This window comes from Drosophila rhopaloa, unplaced genomic scaffold, assembly GCF_018152115.1.
Source record: "Drosophila rhopaloa isolate 14029-0021.01 unplaced genomic scaffold, ASM1815211v1 contig_163, whole genome shotgun sequence".
In the NCBI taxonomy this organism is placed as follows: Eukaryota; Metazoa; Arthropoda; class Insecta; order Diptera; family Drosophilidae; genus Drosophila; species Drosophila rhopaloa.
This window is the reverse complement of record NW_025335043.1, coordinates 1,017,946-1,040,733: the sequence shown is the minus strand read 5'-3', so window position 1 is coordinate 1,040,733 and position 22,788 is coordinate 1,017,946. Positions and strand designations below refer to the sequence as shown.

At 42.1% G+C, this 22,788-nt stretch overlaps 7 protein-coding genes across 7 annotated transcripts; 5 read left to right on the top strand and 2 right to left on the bottom strand.

The window, feature by feature from the left end:
* Nucleotides 1-2,310: 2,310 nt before the first annotated feature.
* LOC108046274 (serine protease 1-like) lies at nucleotides 2,311-3,263 on the bottom strand. Its single transcript, XM_017125878.2, has 2 exons — nucleotides 3,001-3,263; nucleotides 2,311-2,943 (listed from the first exon to the last, which is right to left on the bottom strand). The coding sequence occupies exons 1-2, from the start codon at nucleotides 3,258-3,260 to the stop codon at nucleotides 2,385-2,387; spliced, it is 819 nt and encodes a 272-aa protein (XP_016981367.1). The 5' UTR covers nucleotides 3,261-3,263; the 3' UTR covers nucleotides 2,311-2,384.
* Nucleotides 3,264-5,375: 2,112 nt separating this feature from the next.
* LOC108046273 (serine protease 1-like) lies at nucleotides 5,376-6,295 on the top strand. The gene is made up of 2 exons (XM_017125877.2): nucleotides 5,376-5,638; nucleotides 5,696-6,295. Exons 1-2 carry the CDS (start codon nucleotides 5,379-5,381, stop codon nucleotides 6,252-6,254), a joined length of 819 nt encoding a protein of 272 aa, XP_016981366.1. The 5' UTR covers nucleotides 5,376-5,378; the 3' UTR covers nucleotides 6,255-6,295.
* A 2,444-nt stretch (nucleotides 6,296-8,739) lies between these two features.
* Nucleotides 8,740-9,618, bottom strand: LOC123037387 (serine protease 1-like). Its single transcript, XM_044457696.1, has 2 exons — nucleotides 9,356-9,618; nucleotides 8,740-9,298 (listed from the first exon to the last, which is right to left on the bottom strand). Exons 1-2 carry the CDS (start codon nucleotides 9,613-9,615, stop codon nucleotides 8,740-8,742), a joined length of 819 nt encoding a protein of 272 aa, XP_044313631.1. The 5' UTR covers nucleotides 9,616-9,618.
* Nucleotides 9,619-10,229: 611 nt separating this feature from the next.
* Nucleotides 10,230-11,172, top strand: LOC108041733 (serine protease 1-like). Its single transcript, XM_044458105.1, has 2 exons — nucleotides 10,230-10,492; nucleotides 10,551-11,172. Exons 1-2 carry the CDS (start codon nucleotides 10,233-10,235, stop codon nucleotides 11,107-11,109), a joined length of 819 nt encoding a protein of 272 aa, XP_044314040.1. The 5' UTR covers nucleotides 10,230-10,232; the 3' UTR covers nucleotides 11,110-11,172.
* Nucleotides 11,173-15,615: 4,443 nt separating this feature from the next.
* Nucleotides 15,616-16,542, top strand: LOC108041737 (serine protease 1-like). The gene is made up of 2 exons (XM_017119742.2): nucleotides 15,616-15,875; nucleotides 15,933-16,542. The coding sequence occupies exons 1-2, from the start codon at nucleotides 15,616-15,618 to the stop codon at nucleotides 16,489-16,491; spliced, it is 819 nt and encodes a 272-aa protein (XP_016975231.1). The 3' UTR covers nucleotides 16,492-16,542.
* Nucleotides 16,543-17,055: 513 nt separating this feature from the next.
* On the top strand, nucleotides 17,056-17,975 carry LOC123037439 (serine protease 1-like). The gene is made up of 2 exons (XM_044458103.1): nucleotides 17,056-17,348; nucleotides 17,411-17,975. The coding sequence occupies exons 1-2, from the start codon at nucleotides 17,089-17,091 to the stop codon at nucleotides 17,961-17,963; spliced, it is 813 nt and encodes a 270-aa protein (XP_044314038.1). The 5' UTR covers nucleotides 17,056-17,088; the 3' UTR covers nucleotides 17,964-17,975.
* A 1,136-nt stretch (nucleotides 17,976-19,111) lies between these two features.
* On the top strand, nucleotides 19,112-22,200 carry LOC123037386. Its single transcript, XM_044457695.1, has 4 exons — nucleotides 19,112-19,990; nucleotides 20,429-20,534; nucleotides 21,226-21,514; nucleotides 21,584-22,200. The coding sequence occupies exons 1-4, from the start codon at nucleotides 19,112-19,114 to the stop codon at nucleotides 22,146-22,148; spliced, it is 1,839 nt and encodes a 612-aa protein (XP_044313630.1). The 3' UTR covers nucleotides 22,149-22,200.
* The last annotated feature ends 588 nt before the right edge of the window (nucleotides 22,201-22,788 follow it).

The following is a 22,788-nucleotide window of genomic DNA, read 5'->3' as shown; positions in this document are numbered from 1 at the left end:
GCATTTAAACAGTTGTCACATACACATCCACCCACAAGACGCACAGGAAGTGAGCCTGAAAACGGAAGCAGCCCACAACACATGGAATTGGCTTAAGGAAGGAAGCGGCAGTGAAAGGAAGGGACTTTATTTGTTGCCTGCCACACTTCGGCTGCTTGTTTGTTGCCGCCACCGCCATCGCCAATGTCGTCCTCGTCCTCGTCGATACTAATCTAATTTTATTGATATTGACACAATTTCTGCAGATTTCCGCATAAACATAAAAACAGAGCTCGAACCCGAAGGTTCGGCTCAAGTAGCAAAACAGTCATGGCACGCAAACAAATGGTATCTAATAAAAATTGAACAAAAAGCAAACAAAAGTTCGATGATGCGGCCGTCATTGGATGGAAGTCAAACAATACTGAAGTACTCGGCGGCCATTTCCTGTAGCAAATCGAGAAGCCAAAAGAATATCAGTTCAGGCAATACAGTTTTTCAGCAACAATTTAAAATAAAGTTTGAACATGGTAAAAAAAGCGTACTACACATTGTTCGATATTGAAAAATCCAAGATAATCTTGTTTTTAGCCTACGGCTGTGGTAGTTTCAAGTTAACTTGTTAAAAATTAAAAGAAATTTTAATACACACAGAGGCGTTTTGAAAGTGAACCGCACAATTAATATAAAATATTTTTATTAATCTAAATCCATATGGAAATCCCCAAGTTAAGATAACAGTAATTGCGGGTATCGCCCACATAAAAATATCCGCTGGAACTTGAAATTCCCAACTCAAACAAACATAAGTTGATAACAAAATCCAGATTTTTATTGATACGGACTTAAGCTTTCTAAAAGATTATACGACAAGTTCCGGTAAAATAATCTACTATATTTTCAGGGAATTTCCAAAAGTATAATTACGATTTGTATAGCCGTTAATTGACTGATAGAAAAACTAATCAGTATCAGCGATTATGTGCTAACCCGAACCACGTTGATTGCAAAAACAAAACAGCGTTATTAAAAATAAAAAAAAACATATTTCAGTACATATCTATTTAAAGACCCTTGGATTATAACTTATTGACCAAATTTGTGTTAGAAAACCAAAAGGATCATTCTGCTTTAGTGACAATTATTCGACCATCTAACGCACTAAAATATAAAAAAAACGAGGACGGAAGCTAACTTCGGCAAGCCGAAGTTTTAATACCCTTGCAGACTTTGACGAAATTGCTAAAAGTGAAAAAGTAGCGAAAGGAATAAGGTATACATAAGTAAACTAGATTTGCATCGTTTCAAGTCAATTGCTTTTATACTGCAAAAATGTCATATACAAATAGAAAAAAAGGGATGCTTTCGCAGCCTTTAACAATTTTTCTTATCTCCTTTAAGATATAGACTTCCGAGCGGCAAGCGCTTTTACCCTAATCAAGATATGCGTAAATAAATAAGAATTGGAAAATTTTATGTTAGTAGCTTACACACTGCGCGAAATATTCTGATAATCATCAAATTTGGACCGATTTCACCCTATTGTTCCTATGGGAGCTATAGGATATAGACGTCCGATCGGCACGCGCTTTCACCTTGATCAATGTATGCATAAAAAAATAGGATTTGGAAAGATTCATGTCAATAGCTTGTATACTGCGTGAAATATCCTAAAAATCATTAAATTTTAACCGATTTTACACTTTTGTTCCTATGGGAGCTATAGGATATAGACGTCCGATCGTCACGCGCTTTTACTCTGATCAAGGTACGCATAAAAAAATAAGATTTGGAAAGATTTATGTCAATAGCTTCTACACTGCGCGAAATATCTTCCATTCTTGCAAGTTATATCCGATTGTTCCTATGGGAGATATAGGATATAAACATCCGATCGGGGCGGTTTTCAAACTTGATCTGCGTACACTTGTTTTAGGACGACTGTGAAAGTTTCAGATCGCTAGCTTTTAAACTGAGCTCGCAAACGGTATTGAAACAGACGGACAGACGGACAGACGGACAGACGGACATGGCTATATCGACTCCCCTATTGATCCTGATCAAGAATATATATACTTTATAGGGTCGGAAACGTCTCCTTCACTGCGTTACAAACTTCTGACCAAAATAATAATACCCTCTACAAGGGTATAACAAATTTAAGTAGATATAGACGACTTTTACTCCAAACAGGCATACGAACACAAAACAATAAAGATTCTGTTGAATTTCAATCAACAATTAAAAAACTATGTCCTTCAAATGCTCAATATTGTCAGATTAAAAATACCAATTCCTCGGCATGCTATTAAAACATTAAGATAAACAAAATTTTGAATAATCTGATATTTTATTAAAACTTTTCTTTAACGCTCATCCGAATGCAGAAGTTCCTAGGAAAAACTTTAAGCAGAGATGCCAGAGTTGGTCTGGATCCAGTCCAAGTAGCTGGTGACCCGGGTGAAGGCAGCTGGGGCACCGATCTCGCACCCATCCTTCGCTCCAAAAGAGGTAATACCAATGAGAGTACCATCCAACGCCAAGGGACCACCAGAATCGCCCTGGCAGGTGGAGATGGCATTGGTGGTGGCGACGCAGATGACCCTGCTGGTGACCACCAAACTTCCGAATGTCTTCTGGCACACGGAGTTGTCAATAACGGTCAGGTCGGCGAACTGCAGGTTCTTGGTGACCGAGGTCTCCGTATCGGCGGTCATTCCCCAACCGGAGGCAACGGCGGTCTGGCCAACGTAGCTGGAGTAACTACTGGCGATGGCGGGCAGGGCGATCTTGTTGACGGAAGCGGAGAAGGATACGGATGGGGTCTTGATCAGGGAGATGTCGTTGCGAACGGTTTTCGAGTAGTAGTCAGCATGCTGTATCCAGTTGGAGCTGGCGACTTTCTGGGTGAACTGGGGGCTAGTTCGGACGGTCGCTCCATAGTAGATGGTCACATAGGAGGCACTAAAAATGGATACTCCTTAATAAGGTATTCTATTCATTAAGACGAGGACAGCTTACCCGCTAGTGCAGTGGGCAGCGGTCAGCACCCAGGAATTGTCGATGATGGAACCACCGCACCACCAGCTACCCTTCAAGCCCAGGAAGCTGAGTCCAACTTGGTAGGGGAATTGATCGGCCACAGCATTCTTTCCGTTGGTAATGCGACCACTGATGGACGCGGTCGACATCCTGTCACGAGGATGCACAGGTAGAGTCTGAGGCAGGAGACCAGCGGACGCCGAGGCAATAGCCAGAACCAAAACTGCAAAGACATTCATGGTGATCGTTGTACTGTGAATGAATGTCTTTCCCTTGCTCATTTAGGTTATTATATACCACCCTGAATCGGCTTATCATGACCTAAAGGGTGAACCCCAAATCGATTATTAAGATTTTTATTTATGATCTTAATCTATTCGTACTTAAGTGTTTTCTTTAAGCCATTTTGTAAAAAACCCGTGATAACTAAATTGTATTGCTGCCATAAGTTGCTGATTAACTTATAAGGTATTTTATTCATTACTTAAATTAAATTCAAATTTTCCAAAAAACGCTCTAAAATCTTAAAAATCAAACTTTTTTTTTACCAATAAACTCTAGTTTTTATACTTCCAAAGTAAAAAATGTTATGTTTGCATTTCTTTTAAGAACTGTAAATACAGCTAAAAATTAACATATGCATAGTCGTATATATAGGTAAACATAATCATCAGTCAAGAAAAGCTTAAAGCATGTATGTATGTTAGAAAACAAATTAAAATTTAAAGTTTTTAAGAAGTTTCGTTGAGAAAAGGGGACAGAATGTTGGGCGTGAGACGAAATTTGGTAGTTTAAATACCAAACCTAATTAAGATTTCTTAAAAATGGGATGACCTTATTAACGAAACATATATTTGTTTAAAAATTATTTTATTCTTCTGTTACTACATGTACATAATTACAGTAATGCATAGAATTCCAGGTCCATTTGAATATTCTTTTTTAGTATCAATAGCACATTTGTTTTCAATTGCCTTTTATTTGTAATGAATCGTATATATACAAAAAGTTTTCTAAGCAGAAAAACCAATCCAGGTATGACTATTTTGTCGAGGTTCTAAGAAGAAATCAATTAGTACAATCGATATCGCAGGTCCAGTACCATCCGGTGGCAACGTTCTGTCCGGAGTAAATTGATTATATACTGGAGTTGGCGGGCAGAGCAATCCTGTTGATGGAAAACGAGAGTGTTTAACTGGAATTGTCATTAGGAAAATATCGTTGCTCAATGTGCTACAATTCGAGGTAGTAACGGTGTGGCACGGGTCCACATATTTCGGAAAAATTAGAAGGATGGTAAACCGTAGTGGATACTCACTTCCCACTGCCACAACCCAGGTATTAGCGATTATGGATGCAACGGATAGAACCATTCAAGAAAAACCCCCATGCTGATCAATTCGTTCGATACTTATCAATTGAAGTGGGTTATTGTGTTCTTATCAATATTAACTAATGGGCAAATCCCTACACAATTTAACTGATTATAAATTATGGCTAACGATTATAAATTATGTATTGCTTCGAGAAATTTTTTTTGTGGAAATTTAGGCTTTATTTTCAAAAATAGTTAATTTGATATATTTTGTTCTACATACCATTATATTCATATAAATAAACACAATCAATAAAAAATAAGATAAAATAATTGTTGCTAATGTGTTTACAATATTTCAATTCTGGATTGTACTTGAATATACTTGAAAAAAATATTCACAAAACTTTTAAGATCGTTTCATTATTATCTTAAGGATCCCGCAAAAAATTAAGTCGTTTCCAAAGAAACGCATTTGCAACGACTAATTTGAATTTCATTTTGAAACTTTGGCAATTTTTTGTTAGATATACTTACAATTTATGCTAAAGAAATCAATATTTTATGCAAACTAAAGTTGTCCCTCTAATAAACTTATTGTAAAGAAATCACTCCCTAAAAATTGGTAAAATATAAATCGAGTGTTTAACAATAGTTTTAGCTTACTTACATCTATATAACTTATATCCATCATAAAGAATTTGAATAAATTAATCAACAATGCTTTATTTTGGAGTTGAAGAACATTTATGTTAATGACTTACATTGATTTGTAAGCCTTAACAACGTAATAAGTTACCATAATGTATTCTAAAAGTATTAAACTACCAAATTTAGTCAATTTAATAGCGTAGGTATTATCTATTAATTCTAAGGTGGTCATAAAAGCCTTAAGATTTTCCCCTTTAACATTTGTAGAAATACTATCGGAGTGTTTGGGTGGGGATTTGCCCAGCGATCTTCCAGATAAGACCCTTCAGGACGGGTATATAACGGACTCGTTTAGTATAGGAAATCATTCATTAAACGATCAACCATCAGTATGAAGGTCTTCGTAGTCTTGCTCCTGGCCATCGCCTCCGCCTCCGCCGGGCTCCTGCCCAAGATCGCTCCGGTTCATCCTCGTGACAGGACCTCGGTGGCTTCCATTAATGGTCGCATCACCAATGGCAAGAACGCTGTGGTGGATCAGTTCCCCTACCAGGTGGGACTCAGCTTCGTCGGATCAAAGGGCAGTTGGTGGTGCGGTGGTTCCATCATCGATAACTCCTGGGTATTGACGGCAGCTCACTGCACCAACGGGTAAGTTGACTATACTAAGCCCCTAAGGATATGGATAAGAAGTGTTGTATCTTTCAGTGCCTCCTCCGTGACCATCTACTATGGAGCCACGGTCAGAACCAGCCCCCAGTTCACCTACACCGTCACCAGCTCCAACTGGATCCAGCATGCCAACTACGTTTCCCTTACTGTCCGCAACGACATCTCCCTGATCAAGACCCCATCCGTATCCTTCTCCGCATCCGTCAACAAGATCGCCCTGCCCGCCATCGCCAGTAGTTACTCCAGCTACGTTGGCCAGACCGCAGTTGCCTCCGGTTGGGGAATGACCGCCGATACGGAGACCTCGGTCACCAAGAACCTGCAGTTCGCCGACCTGACCGTTATTGACAACTCCGTGTGCCAGAAGACATTCGGAAGTTTGGTGGTCACCAGCAGGGTTATCTGCGTCGCCACCACCAATGCCATCTCCACCTGCCAGGGCGATTCTGGTGGTCCCTTGGCGTTGGATGGTACTCTCATTGGTATTACCTCTTTTGGAGCGAAGGATGGGTGCGAGATCGGTGCCCCAGCTGCCTTCACCCGGGTCACCAGCTACTTGGATTGGATCCAGACCAACTCTGGCATCTCTGCTTAATGTTCGGATGAGAGATAAAGAAAAGTTTTAATAAAATATCAGATTATTCATATTTTTGCTTAACTTATGGTTTTAAAAGCATGCCGAGGAATTGATTTGTAATCTTACAAATTAAACATTTTGAAGACATAATTCTTGATTGCAAAGCAACAGAATATATATCGTTTTGTGTTCGTCTGGATGTTTGGAGTTAAAGTCGCCTTCATCTTCAGCTTAGGTGACCAAATAATCTGTTTGGTTTTAATAATCCAAGGGTCCTTAAATATATATGTGCTTATATTTCAACATATGAAAACGTCATTAATAGCGTTCCCAAGCTTATTGGTTTTAAGATAATACATTATAAGTGTTTTTTTTATGTGATTAAAGATGACCATAGCTTCATAATCAAATAAGGGTAAAATAAGTACTAACTTATTTACATAACTTATTTAAGTAATAATTTAACTTAAGTTTTTAACTTATTTGACAACAAGTTAATTCAACTGATTGTTTAAATAAGTTTATTTAGTTCAAAACTGAAATTCTATATAACTTATAAGACACCCCAGAAGCTTATAGTGAAACTAAGTTTGTTATACCCGTTACTCGTAGAGTAAAAGGGTATATTGTATTCGTGCAAAAGTATGTAACAGCTAGAAGGAAGCGTTTCCGACCCTATAAAGTATATATATTCTTGATCAGGGTCACTAGCCGAGTCGATATAGCCATGTCTGTCCGTCTGTCTGTCTGTCTGTCCGTATGAACGCTGAGATCTCGGAAACTATAAAAGCTAGAAGATTGGCATTTTGCATGCAGTTCTAGGAGTTCCTACGCAGCGCAAGTTTGTTTCAAAAAGGTGCCACGCCCCCTTTAACGCCCACAATCGCTTATATACGATTTTAAAAATTTTAATATTTCGGAAAAGTAAAAATGCAGTTTTATTGTGTTTATCAATACCTATCGAAATGTAGAAGAAATTTTTCAAATCGGACCATTCGTTAAAAAGTTATGCGTGATCAAAGTTTCTATCTCCATCTCCCTCGCACTTCCTTTACCTGAGTAACGGGTATCTGATAGTCGGGGCACCCGACTATAGCGTTCTCTCTTGTTTTAATTCCATTTACCTAACCTGATCAGTATAAAGGTCTTGGTCTAGACAATTGCTTCCGTCCCTTAGCAGCATTTCAGATCCATCAATTAACAAGAAAGGAATGCTAACTTCGGGCGGATCCGAAGTTGATATACGCTTTCAGAATATTCTGTAAATTATATTCTCCAAAATTATTCATATGATGCATTCTTAATACTCATAAGAAATCCCAACATCCTAACTTAAAAACACCAAAGTTATGGCATTTCCGATCGTTCAGTTATATGGCAGCTATTGGATATAGTCGGCCGATCCTTATGAAATTTTATAGGTCGAATTGATTGGCCAAAAATAAACCCACAAACACCAAAGTTATGGCATTTCCGATCAATCAGTCATAGGGCGGCTATATGATATAATCGGCCGATCCCGGCCGTTCCGACTTATATACTGCGTGCAAAGGAAGGTGTGTGCAAAGTTTCAATTCGATATTTTTAAAACTGAGAGACTAGTTCGCGTAGAAACAGACAGACGGACATGCTTATATCAACTCAGGACGCGATCCTGATCAAGAATATATTATATATACTTTATAGGGTCGGAGATTTTCCCTTCACTGCGTTGCACACATTTGACCAAAATTTTTATACCGTCTGCAAGAGTATAAAAAGAGAATATATGAAGACGACTTTAACTCCAAACAGGCACACGAACCATTAAAAAATTCAAAAAATTATGTCCTCCAAATGTTTAATAATGTCAGATTAAAACATGAGAGAACGCTATAGTCGGGTGCCCCGACTATCAGATACCCGTTACTCAGGTAAAGGGAGTGCGAGGGAGATGGAGATAGAAACTTTGATCACTCATAACATTTTAACGAATGGTCCGATTTGAAAAATTTCTTCTACATTTCGATAGGTATTGATAAACACAATAAAACTGCATTTTTACTTTTCCGAATTATTTAAATTTTTAAAATCGTATATTAGCGATTGTGGGCGTTAAAGGTTGCGTGGCACCTTTTTGAAACAAACTTGCGCTGCGTAGGAACTCCTAGAATCTGCATGCAAAATGTCAATCTTCTAGCTTTCATAGTTTCCGAGATCTCAGCGTTCATACGGACAGACAGACAGACAGACGGACAGACGGACAGACATGGCTATATCGACTCGGCTAGTGACCCTGATCAAGAATATATATACTTTATAGGGTCGGAAACGCTTCCTTCTAGCTGTTACATACTTTTGCACGAATACAATATACCCTTTTACTCTACGAGTAACGGGTATAAATACCAAATCCTTGGAAAGCTATTAAAACATTAAGTTAAACCAAATTATGAATAATCTGATATTTTATTAAAACTTTTCATTATCTCTCATCCGAATGCAGAAGTTCCTACGGAAAACTTTAAGCAGAGATGCCAGAGTTGGTCTGGATCCAGTCCAAGTAGCTGGTTACGCGGGTGAAGGCAGCTGGGGCACCAATCTCGCATCCATCCTCCGCTCCAAAAGAGGTAATACCAATGAGGGTACCATCCAACGCCAAGGGACCACCAGAGTCGCCCTGGCAGGTGGAGATGGCATTGGTGGTGGCGACGCAGATGACCCTGCTGGTGACCACCAAACTTCCGAATGTCTTCTGGCACACGGAGTTGTCAATAACGGTCAGGTCGGCGAACTGCAGGTTCTTGGTGACCGAGGTCTCCGTATCGGCGGTCATTCCCCAACCGGAGGCAACGGCGGTCTGGCCAACGTAGCTGGAGTAACTACTGGCGATGGCGGGCAGGGCGATCTTGTTGACGGAAGCGGAGAAGGATACGGATGGGGTCTTGATCAGGGAGATGTCGTTGCGAACGGTTTTCGAGTAGTAGTCAGCATGCTGGATCCAGTTGGAGCTGGCGACTTTCTGGGTGAACTGGGGGCTAGTTCGGACCGTAGCTCCATAGTAGATGGTCACATAGGAGGCACTGAAAAAGGATCCTCCTTAATAATCTATTCTATTCATTAAGACGAGGACAGCTTACCCGCTAGTGCAGTGGGCAGCGGTCAGCACCCAGGAATTGTCGATGATGGAACCACCGCACCACCAGCTACCCTTCAAGCCAAGGAAGCTGAGTCCAACTTGGTAGGGGAATTGATCGGCCACAGCATTCTTTCCGTTGGTAATGCGACCACTGATGGACGCGGTCGACATCCTGTCACGAGGATGCACAGGTAGAGTCTGAGGCAGGAGACCAGCGGACACCGAGGCAATAGCCAGAACAAAAACTGCAAAGACCTTCATGGTGATCGTTGTGCGTTCAATGAATGTCTTTCCCTTGCTCATTGAGGTTGTTATATACCAACCTTAATCGGCTTATCATGAGTTAATGGGCGAATCCCCAAATGATTTCGATTTATGATCTTAATCCCTTGGTACTTCAGTGTTCTCATTAAGCCATTTTGTAAAAAACCCATGATAACTAAATTGTATTGCTCATAAATTACTGATATTTAATTTTTCTTAAGGTAATTTATTCATCATTTAATATTAAATTACAATTTAACAAAAAACGGTGTAAAATCTTTAAAAGTTTGAAACCATAAACTTTGTATTATTCCCTTCCAATGTAACATTTTTTAAATGAGACTTATTAATTCAATCTCTTAATCATTAAATTGTTGCTTAGATACCTATAATTACTGCCTAAACATGATACAATTTTAACAGAGGTCTTATCACTAATCAATTTAACAGATAGGGATTTTCACCTACCTTATACTTGGACTATGTCAAAATTTACAACTTCAATAATAAATAAAGACCATTCCCAACAGCTACAGGAGATAAGACCAAATAAGACGGGTATAAAAAGCACAAGCTTGTGGGGGAAATCATTCATTGAAAGATCAACGATCAGCATGAAGGTTTTCATATTCTTGGCTCTGGCTTTTGCCTCCGCGTCCGCTGGACTCCTGCCGCAAACTCTGCCAGTGCGTCCTCGTGACAGGATTTCGACCCCGTCCATTACAGGTCGCATCACCAATGGCAGGAACGCTGTGGCGGATCAGTTCCCCTACCAGGTGGGACTCAGCTTCAGCGGCTCAGAGGGCAGTTGGTGGTGCGGTGGTTCCATCATCGATAACTCCTGGGTGTTGACGGCTGCCCACTGCACCAGCGGGTAAGTTCACTTTACTTTCCCCAGAGGATCTAGGTTAACAGGAGTATTTCTTATCCAGTGCCTCCATCGTGACCGTCTACTATGGTGCCACCGTCCGTACCAGCCCGAAATTCACCCAAACCGTCACCAGCTCGAACTGGATCCAGCACGCCAGCTATGTGTCTCTCACTCTCCGCAACGACATCTCCCTGATCAGGACCCCGTCCGTCACATTCTCGTCCTCCGTGAACAAGATCGCAGTGCCCGCCATCGCCAGCAGCTACTCCACCTTCGTCGGACAAGTGGCCGTCGCCTCCGGATGGGGCCTGACCTCCGATACCTCCTCTTCGGTGGCCCGGGATCTGCAGTTCGCCGATCTCACGGTCATCGCCAACTCCGTGTGCCAGGAGGCCTATGGCAGCTTGGTGGTCACCAGCCGAGTGATTTGCGTGGACGGAGTCAACCGCACCTCCATCTGCAGCGGAGATTCCGGCGGCCCATTGGCCTTGGACAACGTTCTGATTGGTGTTACCTCCTTCGGATCCAAAGATGGCTGCGAAATTGGAGCCCCAGCTGGATTCACCCGCGTCACCAGCTACTTGGATTGGATTAAGACCAACTCCGGTGTTTCCGTCTAAGTTTGTTTCTAAAAATTGTACAGGTTTATAAGCCTCGGGTTAATAAATTACTAAATGAACATATTTAATGTTTGTATTTCTTTTAACAACAATTAATACAGCTTGGGAATAAAAGTGAATATTATCACAAGTAATGTTTTGGATGCTTTATCATTATAATGTAATTGTACCAATTTAAAGAAATTACGATGAGAAAAGTAAATTTGGTAGTTTAAATACCAAGCCTAATGAACTTTTTTTAAAAATGGGATGATTTTAATAATGAACCATAAAAGAAACATATGTTTAAATTATTTTATTCTTCTGTTAGTGTATATACATAATTACAGTAATGCATCGAATTCCAGATTCAATTTACTATTCTTTTTTAATGTCAGCTTTTGCCAGATATGAAAATAAATAGCACATTTGGTTGCAATTGCCTTTTATTTGTTATGAATCGTATATATAAACAAGAAAGGAAAGCTAACTTCGGGCGGAGCCGAAGTTGATATACCCTTGCAGAATATTCTATAAATTATATTCTCCAAAATTATTCATATGCATTCTTAATACTCATAAAAAGTCCCAACTTCCTAACTTTAAAAACACCAAAGTTATGTTATTTCCAATCGTTCAGTTATATGGCAGATATAAGATATAGTCGGCCGATCCTTATAAAATTTGGTAGGTCGGATTGATTGGCCAAAAATAAAACCCATAGAAAATCCCAACTTCCTAACTTTACAAACACCAAAGCTATGGCATTTCCGATCAATCAGTTATATGGCGGCTATAGGATATAGTCGTCCGATCCTTATGAAATTTGGCAGGTCGGATTGATTATCCAAAAATAAAACCCATAGCAAATCCCAACTTCCTAACTTTAAAAACACCAAAGTTATGGCCTTTCCGATCGTTCAGTTATATGGCAGCTATATGATATAGTGGCCCGATCCGGCTCGTTCCGACTTATATACTACCTGCAATAGAAAGACAACTTTTGGGAAAGTTTCAAGCAGATAGCTTTAAAACTGAGGGACTAGTTTGCGTAGAAACGGACGGACAGACGGACAGACGGACAGACGGACAGACGGACGGACAGACGGACGGACAGACGGACAGACGGACATGGCTAGATCGACTCTCCTGGTGATGCTGATCAAGAATATATATACTTTATAGGGTCGCAAATGTCTCCTTCACTGCGTTGCAAACTTTTGACTGAAATTATAATACCCTCTGCAAGGGTATAACAAGAAAGGAAAGCTAACTTTGGGCGGAGCCGAAGTTGATATACCCTTGCAGAATATTATGTACATTATATTCTCCAAAATTTTTCATATGATGCATTCTTAATACTCATAAAAAATACCAACTTCCTAACTTTAAAAACACCAAAGTTATGGCATTTCCAATCGTTCAGTTATATGGCAGCTATAGGATATAGTCGGCCGATCCTTATGAAGTTTGGTAGGTCGAATTGATTGGCCAAAAATAAAACCCATAGAAAATCCCAACTTCCTTACTTAACAAACACCAAAGTTATGGCATTTCCGATCAATCAGTTATATGGCAGCTATAGGATATAGTCGGCCGATCCTTATGAAATTTGGTAGGTCGGATTGATTGGCCAAAAATAAAACCCATAGAAAATCCCAACTTCGTAACTTTACAAACACCAAAGTTATGGCATTTCCGATCAATTAGTTATATGGCAGCTATAGGATATAGTCGGCCGATCCCGGCCGTTCCGACATATATACTGCGTGCAAAGGAAAGAAGGGTGTGGGCAAAGTTTCAACTCGATAGCTTTAAAACTAAGAGACTAGTTTGCGTAGAAACAGACAGACGGACAGACAGACGGACAGACAGACGGACAGACAGACGGACAGACGGACATGGCTATATCAACTCAGGAGGTGATCCTGATCAAGAATATATATACTTTATAGGATCGGAGATGTCTCCTTCACTACGTTGCACACTTTTGACCAAAATTATAATACCCTCTGCAAGGGTATAAAAATTTCTCTAAGCAGAAAAGCAATGTAATCCAACAAGGAATGGCATTTTTGTCGACGTCCTAAGAAGAAAACTATTAGACAAATCGGTGTCGCAGGTCCAGTAGTTTCCGGAGGCAACAGTCAGACCATTATTTAGTATATACTGGAGTTGGCGGGCAGAGCAATCTTGTTGATTGAAAGCGAGAAAGTTTAACTGGACTCCTCATTAGGATGACATCGTTGTTCAATGTGATGAGGTATAGCTGTCGTGTTGCTCACTTGATTGCACTGGTCCACACATGCTGCACTGCTTCACATATTTTGCAAGAGTTAGAGGGATAATAATAAGAAACCGTAGTGGATACTCATTCTTTCTGTCACAACCCAGGTATTAGCGATTATGCATGCAACGGATAGAACCTTTCAAGAAAAACCCCCATGCTGATCACTTCATTCGATACTTATCAATTGAAGAGGGTTATTGTGTTCTTATCAATATTAACTAATGGGCAAATCCCTTCACAATTCAACTGATTATAAATTATGGCTAAGTCAGTGATTATCTAAGTATTGCTTTGACAAATTTTGTTTGTGGAAAATTCGGCTTTGTTTCAAATATTTTATTTTACATATTTTGTTCTACATACCGTAATAAATGTACATATAAGTAAACACAATCAATAAAAAACAAGAAAGGAAAGCTAACTTCGGGCGGAGCCGAAGTTGATATACCCTTGCAGAATACTCTGTAAATTATATTCTTCAAAATTATTCATATGATGCATTCTTAATACTCATAAAAAATCCCAACTTCCTAACTTTTAAAACACCAAAGTTATGGCATTTCCGATCAATCAGTTATATGGCAGCTATAGGATATAGACGGCCGATCCTTATGAAATTTGATAGGTCGGATTGATTGTCCAAAAATAAAACCCATAAAAAATCCCAACTTCATAACTTAACAAACACCAAAGTTATGGCATTACCGATCAATCAGTTATATGGCAGCTATAGGATATAGTCGGCCGATCCTTATGAAATTTGCTAGGTCGGATTGATTAACCAAATATAAAACCCATAGAAAATCCCAGCTTTCTAACTTTACAAACACCAAAGTTATGGCATTTCCGATCAATCAGTTATATGACAGCTATAGGATATAGTCGGCCGATCCCGGCCGTTCCGACATATATACTGCGTGCAAGGGAAAGAAGGGTGTGTGAAAAGTTTCAGTTCGATATCTTTAAAACTGAGAGACTAGTTTGCGTAGAAACAGACAGACGGACGGACAGACAGACGGACAGACGGACATGGCTATATCAACTCAGGAGGTGATCCTGATCAAGAATATATATACTTTATAGGGTCGGAGATGTCTCCTTCACTGCGTTGCACACTTTTGACCAAAATTATAATACCCTCTGCAAGGGTATAAACATGAGAGAACGCTATAGTCGGGTGCCCCGACTATCAGATACCCGTTACTCAGGTAAAGGGAGTGCGAGGGAGATGGAGATAGAAACTTTGATCACGCATAACTTTTTAACGAATGGTCCGATTTGAAAAATTTCTTCTACATTTCGATAGGTATTGATAAACACAATAAAACTGCATTTTTACTTTTCCGAAATATTTAAATTTTTAAAATCGTATATAAGCGATTGTGGGCGTTAAAGGGGGCGTGGCACCTTTTTGAAACAAACTTGCGCTGCATGCAAAATGCCAATCTTCTAGCTTTTATAGTTTCCGAGATATCAGCGTTCATACGGACAGACAGACGGACAGACAGACGGACAGACGGACATGGCTATATCGACTCGGCTAGTGACCCTGATCAAGAATATATATACTTTATAGGGTCGGAAACGCTTCCTTCTAGCTGTTACATACTTTTGCACGAATACAATATACCCTTTTACTCTACGAGTAACGGGTATAATCAGCTCATATTGCTTATGTGTTTAAAATATTACGAAAATATTTCAATTCGGGATTGTACTTAAATATGCTTGAAAAAATAATATTCACAAAACTTTTCAAATCGATTAGATATTATCTTTAGGAGCTAGGATTATAAAAAAATTAAATCGTTTCCAGAAAAACATATACATATTTGAAACGACTAATTTTAATTTAATTTTGAAACTTGGGCAATATTTTGTTAGATATACTTACAATATATGAAAAATAAATCTATTTTTGGGCAAACGGAACGGACAGCAACAATGCTTTATTTTGGTTACCCTAATGCATTCTGTAACTCTTAAGCTACAAAATTGGGTTACTTTAAAACCAATAGGAATAATTCAATTTTGGAGGAAAAGGCATAGTTATTATCTATTCATTGTCAGGTGGTCAAAAACGCCTGTGGATTTTCCCCTTTTAAATTTCTAGAAATACTATCGGAGCGTTTGGGTGGGGATTTGCCCAGCGATCTTCCAGATAAGACCCTTCAGGACGGGTATATAATGGACTTGATTAGTAGAGGAAATCATTCACTAAACGATCAACCATCAGTATGAAGGTCTTCGTAGTTTTGCTCCTGGCCATCGCCTCCGCCTCCGCCGGGCTCCTGCCCAAGATCGCTCCAATTCATCCTCGTGACAGGACCTCGGTGGCTTCCATTAATGGTCGCATCACCAATGGCAAGAACGCTGTGGTGGATCAGTTCCCCTACCAGGTGGGACTCAGCTTCGTCGGATCAAAGGGCAGTTGGTGGTGCGGTGGTTCCATCATCGATAACTCCTGGGTGTTGACGGCTGCCCACTGCACCAGCGGGTAAGTTGACTATACTAACCCCGAAAGGATATGAATAAGTAAAGTTGTATTTTTCAGTGCCTCCTCCGTGACTATCTACTATGGAGCTACGGTCCGCACTAGCCCCCAGTTCACCTACACCGTCACCAGCTCCAACTGGATCCAGCATGCCAACTACGTTTCCCTTACTGTGCGCAACGACATCTCCCTGATCAAGACCCCATCCGTATCCTTCTCCGCATCCGTCAACAAGATCGCCCTGCCCGCCATCGCCAGTAGTTACTCCAGCTACGTTGGACAGACGGCAGTTGCCTCCGGATGGGGCCTGACCTCCGACACCGCTTCCGCCGTGGCCAAGGATCTGCAGTACACCGACCTTACCGTTATTGAGAACTCCGAGTGTCTCAAGGCCTTCAGCAGTCTGATTGTCACCAGCAGGGTCATTTGCGTTGCCACCCCGAAGGGCACATCGACCTGCCAGGGAGATTCTGGCGGCCCACTGGCTCTGGATGGAACCCTGATTGGCATCACTTCCTTTGGATCGCCCGATGGCTGCGAGGTTGGCGAGCCAGCTGCCTTCACCCGTGTGACCAGCTACTTGGACTGGATCCTGGCCAACTCCGGAGTTTCGGCTTAGAAGATTACCAGTTCTGTTACTTTTTTGTAAAATAAAATGAGCACACCTTAAGCTTCTTCGTTATTGTTTAATAGAAACCAAAATAGTTAGATAGAAATCATTTATATGGCACGTCGCTCAACCATAGTGGATGGGCACGAGCGAGGCACTTAAAATGGGATATATCAGTAGACAAAGCTATAGAAAGCATCAAAGTCTTTTGGAATAAGTTACACAATTATAGTGATTACTTAAATGATTAATACACAGTCAGACTGTAAAGATAAAGTAATAAAGAGATTATGATTCTACCAGCTTTATGTCTGATCTTTAATAAAATGTTTTGTTTGCTACTTTGATTAATTGGATTGTCTGCTATAAACACAAGTTGGAAGTTCGTAATGATTGATAAGCAAATACAAAAGTAAAATCTTATCAAACTTGAAATATATTACAAATGCGTCGAAATAAAAAAACTGATATTAATGTCTGCGAAATATAATCAAAACGGTTAAGTGGACTTGGCCAGCGTTCTATTAAGATAAGACCCAACGGGCCGGCTATAAAAGCGGCCTCATTCGCAAGGGAAAATCACTCCTAGTTTGATCAAGCATCAGCATGAAGGTATTCGTTGTTTTGGTTCTGGCCCTGGCCTCCGCCTCCGCTTCGCTCCTGCCCCAGTCCGGCATTGAGCATCCTCGTGACAGGACCGCCCTGCCCTCCATCGAAGGACGCATCACCAACGGCAAGGACGCCGTGGCCGACCAGTTCCCCTACCAGGTGGGACTCAGCTTCTCCAGCTCCAAGGGCAGCTGGTGGTGCGGTGGCTCCATCATTTCCAACAGCTGGGTGGTGACTGCTGCTCACTGCACAGATGGGTAAGTGGGCTTTGTTTTTTTTGTCAAATAATCGTGGCTAATAAGGGGATTCCGCTTTCCAGTGGCTCGTCCGTGACCGTCTACTTCGGAGCGACCGTCCGCACCAGCCCCAAGTTCACCCACACCATCGCCAGCTCCGAGTGGATCCAGCACGAGAGCTACTTGTCCCTGACCGTCCGCAACGACATCTCCCTGATCAAGACCCCCACCGTGACCTTCTCGTCCGCCGTCAACAAGATCGCCCTGCCCGCCATCGCCGGCAGCTACTCCACCTACTCCGGACAGACCGCCGTTGCGTCCGGATGGGGCCTGACCTCCGACTCCGCCTCCGCCGTTTCCTCGAAGCTGCAGTACGTCGACCTCACCGTCATCGACAACGCCGTGTGCCAGAAGACCTTCGGCAGCCTGATCGTGACCAAGAACGTCATCTGCGTGGAGACCCCCAACGCCTCCTCCACCTGCCAGGGTGACTCCGGCGGCCCATTGGCTTTGGCTGGCACCCTCATCGGAATCACCTCCTTCGGATCCGCCGGCGGCTGCGAGATCGGCGCCCCTGCCGCCTTCACCCGTGTGACCAGCTACCTGGACTGGATCAAGACCAACTCCGGTGTCTAAGCTTTGGGAAATTAAAAAAACTGCAAACTTGGAAAAATATAAAATATTATAAAAAAAGTTATCGCATTTTTAAAACATGGTTGGGAAAATGAGACTATAACTATAAACTTCTGGGACTATTTAGAAGCTACATATAATTTTAGTTTTAAGCTTCCACATAAATAGACTTATTTAAACAATAAATGGAATTAACTAGTTGCAAAGTATGTTAAATAACTTAGATCAAATTATTACTTGACTAAGTTATTGTTATGAAGCTCTTTAAGTAAAACCTTTACAAATATGGCCAACTCCAATCAAATAAATAAATACACTCTTAACTTATAATCTTACTGTAATGCAAGCTTTATGACCATTATAAAGTATTGGGCCTTGGTTTGTAATACTTTAAAACCAATAAGATCCGGAACACTATCAATGACCTTTTCATATGTTGAAATGCAAGTTGAGGCGTGCAGTAAATTAAACAAATAACAAATAAAGTGTTGATAAAGCGGGAGGCAGTCAATAAATATAAAGACCCCGACCCAGACATTATGGACAGCATTGGGGGCTAAACAGAAACCATGGGATTGAAAGCCCGTCGACTCACTGAATGGGTCGAAAGCAATTAAGGCAACTGCAGTCGGCCAAAGGGAGTCGAAGGCCTAAGCAACATAATCGCCGAAACGTGCGGCAATTACACGGGAGCTTGAGGAATTGAATGCCAAACATCTGCTGCTCTTCCCGTCTCCGGAGGTATAATTTGCACTGGGCCAGGCAAATTCAATTAACAGACGAAGCGGACACGTGCCGGGCCAAAAGACGTTGACGCAATGATGCCACAATCGCTGGCTATAAAAACACCAGCTAAAACAACAACAACCTTAGTACTTCACATGAAGGGGCCACTCAGACCAGAAGTTGGATTGGTTCATTACAGCACCAGATATCAGCATTTAATTCACTGGTAAAATGACAAACCCGATTTCATTCATAAGTTTCATTCAACATACAATTCGATAATGTAAGGGGTACCCTCTTCACATGCCAAATCTAATTATTGTCATTATGGTAAAATAATTCATATATTAAATAATATAACGACACATCACCAGAATCTAAGCAATAACGGGGTAACCCCCTTTTTATTCTTTTCTAGTGATATGATGACGCAATGCCAGACATTGATGGCATTCCTCTGCCTTCTGTTTCCATTGCTGGTTACATCAAGTCAAAATTGGCAGGATAGTTTTGAAGACACTGCTGAGGAATCTTCTCCTGATGAAGAAGCAATCATGGAGCGACGTTGGCAGCTGGGCTATGAAAACTGGCGTCTTCGCTGCGAGAAATTTGAAGCGGAGGATAACCAGACATCTCCTATAAACACTCGAATAGCTGGCGGAGAACTGGCTACACGTGGCATGTTTCCACATCAAGTGGGTCTGGTTATTCAGCTGAGTGGTAGCGATCAGGTACTGTGTGGTGGTTCGCTCATCACCCTTCAATTTGTTTTGACTGCAGCCCATTGTTTGACCGATGGCATTGGGGCAAAGATTTACTTGGGTGCCACAAGATTCGCCGATATGCAAGATACCGCCCAAGAGTTTGTGGTCACTCATCGAGATTTCATCGTTCATCCTGGATACTTGGGGTTCGGGGGATACAATGATTTGGCTTTGATACGACTGCCTCGGAAAGTCGCAACCTCGGATAGAGTGCAACCTATTGAGCTCGCTGGCGAGTTTATGCATCGAAACTTTCTCGAGGGTCAAGTGGTGACCCTTTCGGGTTGGGGCAGCTTGGGAGATGCGGCGGGGAATGACACCCGACTTCTTCAGTACTTGGATGTGGAGGTGATCTTCCAGGAACGCTGCATCTGCTACTTCTTGCCAGGATTGGTTAGCCAGCGACGTCACCTGTGCACCGATGGACGAGACAGACGGGGTGCATGCAACGGCGATTCCGGTGGGCCATTGGTTTACCAATGGCGCAATGACAGCTACCTGATCGGGGTCACCTCGTTCGGCAGCGCCGAGGGTTGCGAGGTGGGGGCACCCACTGTCTACGCCAGGATAACCACATATTTGCCATGGATCCGACAGCAAACGGCAATGGCCAACTAAATGCAATTAACGCCTAATTGCAGCCCATTAATTGCTAAACAATATAGTCGGGCCAGACAATAAAACCAATTTGAGCAATGAAATCGAGACAGGTTCCTGCCGAGAAGGGAAGGTGCAAATGGTCCCTTTTATGGGTGGTTGTTTTCCCTTGAATGGAAATTGTTGCCGATAAATAACAATAAACATTTTGGCATTTCAGCAGAGCAAGTCAATTTGGGGAGCTTAATAAAAAGCACAAAAAGAAAAAAGCATTTTCATGGAAATTGCTGTTGAAATTGGCACTGCGTTTGAAATCGTCTTCGGGTTGAGTGTCCGTTTTTGTTGGTGCCGCGTGGGCAATAGCACTCTTCCCCATTTCAGCTAATCGTCTTTAATTGGCCCTCTGAATTGGCTATTAACCGCAGCGATGTGGTCAGTCAAACGCGTCATCAAATCACGCGGCAATCGTTGATAAAGAACGGCTGCGGTTTGCGAAAACAACTGAATTTTGTTTGTTTATAAATTGAAATAGCACTCAATGGGCAAATGTTTCACAGCGGAATGATTTAGCTTTTATTGTGAAGCTCTGTAATTCAGCTGTCAAAATGGGCTTTAAAAATCAGAGCAGTCTGCTAGTGCAGGCTTGACCAACTAAACCCCCCCTCCTTGACCTTTAACGAAGGTAAACACACCGTACATACAACGCATCTAAACTACTGGCTTACAATTTCTCTCACTTTAGACAGTCGATAAGATAGTGCCCAAATACTATATTGCGTATCTTAGAAAACGGCACACGTCACCCGCTGAAGAGCAAAGCAAACCTTTGCCAATTTTATATTCGCAGTGTGTATAAAACTAATCAATTTAATTGGCAACCTCATGCTCGATTCTCAGTACCGCACCCGTAAAATCTGGAAATCCACCTGAGGCCCAGTGTCCAGATTAGATCCGTATCGGGATTAATACCCTTGGATTGGGAAAGTAATGTTGGTGGCCGTGTGGCTGAAGTTCATTCATTCATATCTTCCGCACAAATCTCGACAGATAAGGTGGTTCGAACCGACTTTGGTGGCCCTATCTAATCACGGGAGCTCTATTTGTGAAATGCAACCTAATCGCAGACGCGATTTCTCCACTATAAAAGACCCTTGCCGGGCCATGGTAGAGCAGTTGAGTTCCCTGCACTGAACACGCAACAATCACCGAGATGAAGTTCCTGATCATCCTTGCCTTGGCCGTGGCCGCCTCCGCCCTTCCGGAGCCGGAGCTGCGTCACCGCAGCCGTGAGATGCCCGTGGTGGGCAGCATCGAGGGCCGCATCACCGGAGGAGCCAACGCCGCCGTCGGCCAGTTCCCCTACCAGGTGGGACTCTCCCTGAAGCTGAGCGCTCTGTCCAGCGCCTGGTGCGGTGGCTCCTTGATCGGCAGCCAGTGGGTGCTGACTGCTGCTCACTGTACCGAGGGGTGAGTGTCCTTTCTGGTCTGGCAGGATGTACAGGTTTTCTTAAACAATTGATCTTCTTAACCGCGCAGAGTTCAGTCCGTGACCGTCTACCTGGGCGCCACCGTGCGTACCTCCGCTGAGGTTACCCAGACCATCGCCAGCTCCAAAATCATCATCCACAGCGGCTGGAACAGCGCCAAGCTGCTCAACGACATCTCCCTGATCCAGATCGCCGCCGTGGCCAGCAGCAGCAGGATTAGCGCCGTCAAGCTGCCCTCCATCGCCAGCTCCTACTCGACTTACACCGGTGAGACCGTGGTCGCCTCCGGATGGGGCCGCACCAGCGACACCGCCAGCTCCGTTGCCACCAACCTGCAGTACGTCGACCTGACTGTCATCACCAACGCCGTGTGCGCCAACACCTACGGCACCTCGATCGTGACCAGCTCCAACATTTGCGTTGCCACCCCCAACGGCCAGTCCACCTGCAACGGTGACTCCGGCGGTCCTCTGGTCCTCAAGAGCACCACCACCCAGGTCGGTCTGACCTCCTTCGGTGCCGCTGCCGGTTGCGAGAAGGGATACCCCGCTGCCTTCACCCGTCTGACCAGCTACCTGGATTGGATCAAGTCCAACACTGGCATCTCCTACTAAGGAGTGGTCCGGGACTAACATTTCGCACAAAAATAAAATGAATTCTAACGAACTTTATTTGATCAATGATTTGGTGGGGAGGGGAGATTTTATTAAACACCTCTACTTAGCCACTCGATGAATAACACAATAGTAACTACGTCGACCAGTAAACATTAAACTCCATTATTTTCCGGATTGTAATTTGATTCTGAGGAATCTAATTGATATAGACTAAAAAAAATTATTAATCACGATTGCTCAGAAAAACATGATTAGTTAAAACAATAATTTTGAACCAACAAAAAACAAGAAAGAAAGCATGCTTCGGCCATTCGAAGTTTATATACCCTTGCCGCTTTTACAAAAATGAAATATTCTAGATTTTGACTTCGATGATCAAATAAAATAAAGCTATTTTCAGATAAATTTTTGAAGAGTTCCCAAGGCAGCTATATGATAAAGTTGACCCTTTTTTGTAAAAGTAAGCCCATAGTTTTGAAATCGTTGAAAATTACTATATATGATAATACCCGTTACTCGTAGAGTAAAAGGGTATATTGTATTCGTGCAAAAGTATGTAACAGGTAGAAGGAAGCCTTTCCGACCTTATAAAGCCGATCTAGCCATGTCCGTCTGTCCGTCTGTCTGTTTGTATGAA